At 38.6% G+C, this 8,145-nt stretch overlaps 1 protein-coding gene across 1 annotated transcript in view; it reads right to left on the bottom strand.

The window, feature by feature from the left end:
- Positions 1 to 4,953: 4,953 nt before the first annotated feature.
- LOC145470141 (protein sidekick-1-like) overlaps positions 4,954 to 8,145 on the bottom strand; it is a 37,248-nt gene continuing 34,056 nt past the window's right edge. The window contains exons 21-24 of the mRNA XM_081453981.1: positions 7,530 to 7,596; positions 6,756 to 7,030; positions 6,161 to 6,335; positions 4,954 to 5,458 (exon numbers count right to left, since the gene is read on the bottom strand). Coding sequence (XP_081310107.1) covers positions 5,208 to 5,458; positions 6,161 to 6,335; positions 6,756 to 7,030; positions 7,530 to 7,596 — 768 coding nt within the window. The 3' untranslated portion in view covers positions 4,954 to 5,207. The remainder of the gene's footprint in view (positions 5,459 to 6,160; positions 6,336 to 6,755; positions 7,031 to 7,529; positions 7,597 to 8,145) is intronic.

Here is an 8,145-nt window from a genome sequence, read left to right as displayed (position 1 = left end):
GTTTATTTTCGTGTAAAGCATGCCAGCAAATATTTTTTGTTGTTGTTTGAGAATCAAACTTTTGTATTGGAATACAAAAAAGGCTTCTTGCAAAAACATGGAGAAACAGAATTATAACATATATTTGATTCAAATTAGCAGTTTTTGAACGACAGCAACAACAACAACAAAAATCTTTTATTTAAACACGATTTGGTTTAAAGCAACAAATTTCCTTGTGAGTTCATGTATCTAGCTAAAACGTTAAGAAAAACAGAAACATACACAGTGATAATGATAATCATATACGTATTCATTTACATTAATAAAACTTAAAATCTGTGACGTTCTCGCTTTGCATTTGAATCGAGGTCGCATTAAAAAAAACACAATATAGCTTTGTAGAGAGTGTTTCTTGCCAACGACTGCTGACTATATGTCTCCATAGAAATCCCGGATCTTCTGAAAACCTCTGTTAAAAAAATGCACATGATTAATAAACGTGGTTTTCTCGCCGAAATTTCATATTGCCTGTTAAGTAAGCTACCTGTAATTCCATGTAAACATTAAAACTGGATCAATGGCAATGTTGTATTTGTCTACGTGCAGTGGGGCCAACAGTAGTAGTGGTAGCCGCTGAACTGTAGAACGAGATGGAACCTGAACGGCAAGCAGAAGCAGCCGACTCTCGCCGTCTCTCGCCGTCTCTTTCCGACAGTAAACTTTCCCACAGTAAACGTAGCGAACGGACTGCACTCACAAGCTATTTTTCAACCTTAAGAGCGAGGAACTATTCAGGAATTGCTTTTGTTTGCTTTGTTTAACTTGCCCTCGTGGACTGTCTCCATTTGAGATATTTACTCAAAGACAAATGTCAGTATGCCATGTTACGAATGATAATTAAATCTGGATTGGGTTTGGAGTCCTTAAGACGTGGTCAGAACCACTCCACGTGAATACGTCTTTCCAAAATTCATTTTATCTAGCAAAAAGAGCCAGAAATGACCAGTAGCATCTTCAACTGCACTATTTTTTTTAGGTTGATCGTATGCATTTAGAGGTGTCTCGCGTCCAAGCTATGCAGCGCGTCCAGTTTAAATGACTTGTCGAATTTTTCACGACCTCTAAATGCGAGCGTCCGAGTCACCTTTTCATAGCTACTAGTCAAAGGGAATTTGTTCGTTTGCCCTCAGATTTTGAATGTACGTAGTTAAACTTATGAGCAACAAAACATTGTCTGCAATTTCTTTTTTACTTTTGAAATATGTTTTCTTCGAAAGCAATTTTTAAACGATCTCTCCACATTTTTTAATCCGAAATATTTTCACCGCAACTGAATTTGGCAAAACGCAGACACCTTTTTTAACGCTTTGGCTGGGTCCGGAAACTGAGAAGCAAATTGAATCAACGAAAAGCCTTTAATTTGATATAGAAATTTAGGTATCTACAGTTTAAACCGGACGCGCTACATCGCTTGGACGCGAAACACCTCGTAAGGGGTTATGGTAACCTTAAATAACAGTGCTCCCGAGAAAGATATTATGTAAGAGCTTTGCCTTAAAACTGCTTGTTAGCGTGATCGATTGCCCGATTTAATGGGAATGACCGAACGAGAGGTGTGTTCACGTCTTCAATCTCGGTTTATTAAAGAGCGAACACCGTTTGCTTCATTACAAGTTAAAATGTGTCTACATTCAAAGTGTATGAACTGACTTTCACTGGAATGCATGCAGCAAATTTTTCAGAAATACCCTGAAATACATAGGTATTATAACGGCATGAAATTTACCTTATCAACCGTAGAAAAGAGCGACTCTTTAGTGGTCTGCGTCGCCGACAGCGACGAACACAGTGCTTTCGTCTTCTCGGTGCGCGATTTGCCGGAGGTCTTGGAGCCCGAGGAACCAATATTCCTGTAACCTCTTGGCTTTCCTCAACGAGGATTAAGATCGCAATCAAGAGCAGGAAAAAGGAGACATATCGTTTTCCTGTCATCATTTCCTCTTGGAAACAAAAAAAAGATTGCCTTCCGTACTAGATTTGATGAGGAATGGCTGCTTGCCACTATCTTGACTGGGAAATAGAGCACCTTAGGAGGCTGTACCCTACCGACCTGTTTCAACATGGCTTTTTAGATGTTACCTCTTCCAATCACGTGATTCAACTTACGTCATTTATAAAGACGAGGAGTGCCTTTTAATTAGCTAGCTATGTCCACATTTTTATTTTAAAGCCGCTTCGTCGCTATCATTTAACCTGCGCCTTTTAACAACTCTCATTTACTCTCTTTCAATTGCCAATTGAAAATTGCAATAAAGAGTTTCCCAACTATGTCATTTCTTTTGAGCTCTCTCTCTTCCTTAACCCAACATGGTATATAATTTGTTTATACAGAGAGTCGCTATTTTCATCTCTCTCTATTTCATTGACATCAAACCGTCTTTCCTTTCGAAGATGCCGCGAGCTTGGTTTTCATCTGTTTTCGTCAATGCATGCATGTTTCGCTCAATTGTCTATTTTCATTCGGTCAGTATGAATTTTCTGTGTTAATAACCCTTTTTCGCCGGTAACATCACAATATGATCAAACATGAATGTTGGGCAATTTTGTATAATTTTACTCGAAATTTCCTCGCTTCTATGTTGGATAACCGTGAAAGGGCTATTCGTTTAACATTGGATATTTTTGGATTATTTCGCTCGTGACTGGGTGTGTCCCGTGTTTTGTTTCGTTCGTCATAAGGTGTTTCCTGTTTACGGATGTTTGTTGTTTTGATTAATTCGTCATTGGATATTCTTGTTGTCTTGATTGGTCGTCACTGGACGTTCCCTGTTTGGATTTGTTCGTCATTGAATTCTTTGTGTTTCAGTTGTTTGTCATTTGATGTTCGTTTTGGTCGTAGGATGTTTTTTGTTTTCTTTTCAGATTCGTTGGATATTCTCTGTTTGATTCTTGCACCTTTCCAGTTTTTATACGTTGGTCATTAGATTTTATCAGTTTTTATTTGTTTGGTAGTGCTCTACGTCCTGGATTTTGTTGCTTTTGATAGGTAACGGATCGATTTTCTCTGTTTTGGTTGATTGTCATTGTATTATATCTGTTTTGATTAGTTTACCATTGGATATTCTTAGTTTTGATTCGTTGATCACTGGATTTTTATCAGTTTTGACTTGTTCTTCTCCAACCAATTATTCGCCATATTAAGGCAAAAGCATAACCAGTGTGATGTTGTTTAGAGATAATTTTGTTCTTAATTTAACATAGATATATATGAGTATATTTCTTCTTTTTCATCCTCAGGTTTAGATACAATTATAAAAATATCCGAGACACAGAACACGTGCAGTTCTTTACCACATTTACAAAGAATTTATGTACACTCCTGTTCAGAGTTTGGTTTGGTTCCCATCGCAGCTTCAGACAAAACTGTCATGTAACTCCTCATCCATTTGTCCACCCTCTGTAAATACTACACAATAATCAATTATCTGCCAGCCATTAATGTACTTCATCGACACGTCAACCACAATGGCACCTTTCAGGACGATTTTGCAGTTAAGCCAATCGTTCTCTTACCCATTACTCTGGAGATCCTTTCGTGCATTCGTTCTGAGCACATGACTGATGAGGACTCGGAATTCTGGGCCGCGATGCGAATTGGGTCTCACTCCTTGTCGTAAATCTGTCAAAGATTTCGACCATTCAATAACGTTGTCCCGCGAGGATATCATCGTTGAGTTGTACATGTTATTCCTATGCGTTTCTTTAATTATGTAGGATTATGTAAGGTATTGGATTCTATCCTATGGCATTATAATACGGAGCTCCAAATGGTCAATCAATAACTGTGCTTAAGACACTAATGCGCCATATCAGTTTTCAGTCCACCCTTTGCCTGTATTGAAGTCGCTCTTTTTACCCACCCTTTCCCACCCACGGGCTGCATCAGAGGTTTTGGGAAGGGGGAAAGGTTTTGTCTCGGCTCCTCTCCCCTTTGATGTGGCAAACAATAAAGTTGAGTTGTATATGTTATTCCCATGTGTTTCTTTAATTTCTTTAATCCACCCTCACCTGTATTGAAATCGCTCTTTTTACCCATCCCTTTCCACCTACGGGCTGCATCAGAGGATTGGGGAGGGGCGAAAGGCTTTGTCCCGGCTCCTTTCCCCTTTGATGTGGCAAACAATCAAGTTGAGTTGTATATGTAATTCCCATGTATTTCTATAATTAACCTGCATAGGATTATTCATGAAATTAGATAAACGCGACTGAGTTATTATAAAACTGATTTCGAAGTAACACTAAACATAATGTCGTTTGAGAGCTTTCACATTTTGCTTTATTACATCATTATGCGTTAGAAAAGTTATTACATTTAAATGTGTGTTGAAAAGTTATTACATTTCGCGTTGAACACTTATTACATTTTGCGTCGATGTTATTATATTCATTTGCAACTATTTCTCTTACATTTCGCGTCAGAAGAAAATAAATATTTTAAGGCGAGTTTTCACTGGCGCTTAAAGAAGCTACGTCACGGTTTGCACTTCTTAAAACGTTTAGCCTAAATTTTTCAAGTTCGTTGTTTGTAATCCGTGTCAATCTTGTCCATCCTTAACCATCCTTGCTCCTTTACGGTTTATTATTATCTCTTTGGTGTTTTTCTATTTATTTCTAATTAAACTTTTATTTCAGGTTTCCTTCAATTTAAAGGTAATTTTGTACGTGGCCAAAATAACTCAAAATACCGTGACTTGGCTCCTTTGAGCCATTAGAATCGACAGTAGTGTAAAGCCCCGACCAAACGATCGCAACATTTCAACGCAACATATCGCAACATTGTTGGGAGCAACATACTACATGTTGCGCGCGTTTGGCCACCCTGTTGCGACGTGGTGTGACAATGGGGTGTTACTGGTTTGAATGTGACCATTTTCAAACTTGAGCCAACAACACAGCATGTAGCAACACTTCGCAACAGGGTGGCCAAACGCGCGCAACGTGTTGCGCCCAACAAAGTCGCGATATGTTGTGTTAAGTTAGGGCTTTATTATTAACTTGAGGTACTACATTGGGATTCTTAAAGGATTTTATTTGCTGTTTTGTTTAAACATCTTTCATTGATTGTCTTGGAAGAATTGTCTTTAACCCTTTTTTTACCGCCAGTCCGGTAGAATCTGCCGTAATCTAATTATAAAATTGAGCAGTCTAAAGGGTTAAATTTATCATCAACAGTTGGCCTCAGATTCACCGCGAGCAGAGCTCAGTTCATCAGGTTGTGGATCAAAATAAGGGTTGTCTAGTTGCTGTGTTAGTATCATTGACGAATCATATTTCGCGTGTAGCTGCTTGTAGTTCATCAGCAATTTCTTTCTTTCGTTTTCATGTCGTGATGCCATGTTCTTCTTAACTGTATGAATGTTGTCGTTGAAATTGTCGACCAGCACTTTCAACTCGACCACGAGCTCCAGTCTTGAATCTAAGAATACAACGGGTTATGACGTGATTTCTTTTATTGCTGTTAGAGTTCGGTTAAACGCTTCAAAGATAAATCTGTTTCGACACTATGTTCAGAACTACTTTTTCTTTCAACAGTGATATTGAAATGTAAAGGCAACAGTTTAACTTTCACCTCTCATACAACGTGAGTCAATAGTTCTATTAAAAAGGTTTCAAATGCACGTTATTAATTAGTGCCGGCCTCTTACAACTTATGAACTAATCAATGCTGGATTGATTCGAAGCCCATAATCAATGACATGAATGGAATCGACAAATATTGAATTATACAAGCTGACACGTTTTGAAACTTTTCTCTACAACCCTGGCCTGAACTCTTGGGACATAAAGGCAATAACCCGTAACAATGACGCATTTTTCCCCTCTCCCTCCCCCGTGATGCAATGTTGATGTCAGACATATAAGTGATTTTCGTCAGACTCAACTTTGTTTGGGGGAGGGGGGACAAAAGAAACGGTTTAATAAAACAACATTGCCAACCTTTTTATAAGAGGTGCATTCAGAGTTTATTTAACGAAGTGTATTTTGTCTCTTGATTGTCATAACTGTCCCATGATGTTTTGACCAGCATTGTAGGTATGTTAAAGGCGTGTGTTTGGACTAGTGCCTTTGTATCAACGCAACATATTATAGTTAACCGAGATGATAAAACGAAACCTACCGTGTGGTTTAATCTTGGTCCTTTCTCGTATGTGTCTTATCATATCCCAGATAATGCCACACAGTATGCAGGATATTAACAGCGCCCCGCTGATCAGCAAGGTGTTCTGAAATGCAGTACTGTGACTGTCAAAGAATCCCGTTGACCTTTCTACTGGCAGTGGTTCAGGGGGCTCCTGCAATGGAATATCAAAGTAAGTGATTATTTTTCTGTTGTTTGATTAGGCAAATGGTCAGCCGACCGACCGACGAACCAATATTTGGACCTGTCTTTTTCATCAACACGTTGTCGGTGATGTGCTGTCCTCATGGATACGATACGGCTCTTTTTTCAAATTTTTCCATTATAGACAGCTTTTTAATTGTACCAGTCTTCAAACTTATCATTGTGGGCGATAAATGAAAAAGCAATGGTGGGGACAAAGCCAATGGGTCAATGAGCAAATCAGGCAATGGGCTAATGAGCCAATGAATCATTGAATCATTGAATCACTGAATTAATTAATCAGTCAATGAATAATCAGTCAGTCAGTCAGTCAGTTAAAAAAATCCGACCTATGTGACTTTAAGAAACCACATGATTGAACTGTTTTTACCTTTAGCTGTTTCGTGTTGCGCTGAATGTGATGCGCAATCTCAATAGCGAAGCCTTTTTCAGTATATTCTTTGAAGCACCGCCGGAGTTTTCTAGCCTCTTTGCCCATGACTACTCCATAAGTAGAAGAGAAATCGAGGATTTTATTCACTCGCAGATTCTCGTTTTCAAACTCTTCTTTGCTGCTCCCAGCACTGTATGTATCTATCAAGGCCCCGATGACGTGTCGTTCGCTGAGAGCCGTGTAAATATCGTGGAACGTGTGATACTCGCGACCTTAGAAAGTAAACGATCGAAGAATTACGACAATTACATTCAAGTTATTTATTTACCCATCTTGCACTTAAACATGAGTCGCCCGCGAACGTCAGTTTCCTGCGAGCGATATGTAACATCTGAGATCTTAGGCGAGAAAAAGAAAGAAAGATCCATACAGCGTCCTTTCATTGGTTGTTTTCAGGCTGTAAAATGTTACTTCTGGGTGTCTCAATCGAAGTATATATATTTACTGAGTATATACCATTGCTGCACTACTGCATAGTTTGCTGACTACGTTAATAACAAAATGAAGATTTGCTAGGGCTACCTCTTTCGAGGCCGACGGTTCTTCAAGACATTCAAGGTGTGTGTCTTGGGAATTAAAGAGTTGAATTCTGAATGTGCAGTTTACATAAATTGGAATTTAGGAACTTGAGGTTGTTTTGTTAAAAAACCTGACAATCGAGGAACTCGGATTGATAATAACAACAGCCAGGCAACACGATATGCGATCTACCTTGGTCCATTCGAGCATTTTTCCTCAATCCCATTCGATATTCAGGTGTCCCCTCAATTGCAGCAACCTACAGAAAGGTCAGAGAAAACAGAATGATAAAACGTGTCCAGCTTTTTACCAGCTATAAAAATCAAAATTTCCACTGCATTCCCAATTAGGTTGAATAAAGCAACTGATCAAGAGTTGTTTCCTTTCACGTTTTTCTGCTTGTACTGTAACATAGGTGAGGCTGTCATGCATTCCATGTTGTGCAAAAATTTCATTGTAAAAGAAATTATGAATCAAGAGGCTGCGCCTAACCCAAAGAATCCAATGCTGAATTACGATATTCAATCTTGACAAAATTGAGCTCATATTACTGTAGATAATACATTTCTCAGCCATTGACTAGCGAATTCTTTGATTCAACAGGCAGAGAATATCTATTGTACACATTAACAAAATCAGGTGATGAAGACAGAATGTCGTTGTAGTATTCTATTCAAATGACTCTCGTATGCGCCTTTTGTGATATGAAGCTATATGAGGCAAAACGTTCTGTACTTTACCCAATTTCGCTTAGGACAAATCTTTGTAGAGGAACACGGTTAGTTTTTTAATCAAATAAAGTACAAGC

This window comes from Orbicella franksi, chromosome 15 (genome assembly GCF_964199315.1).
Source record: "Orbicella franksi chromosome 15, jaOrbFran1.1, whole genome shotgun sequence".
Classification (NCBI taxonomy): Eukaryota; Metazoa; Cnidaria; class Anthozoa; order Scleractinia; family Merulinidae; genus Orbicella; species Orbicella franksi.
Note: the sequence above shows the minus strand (reverse complement) of the source record. Positions and strands in the feature narration are given on the sequence as shown.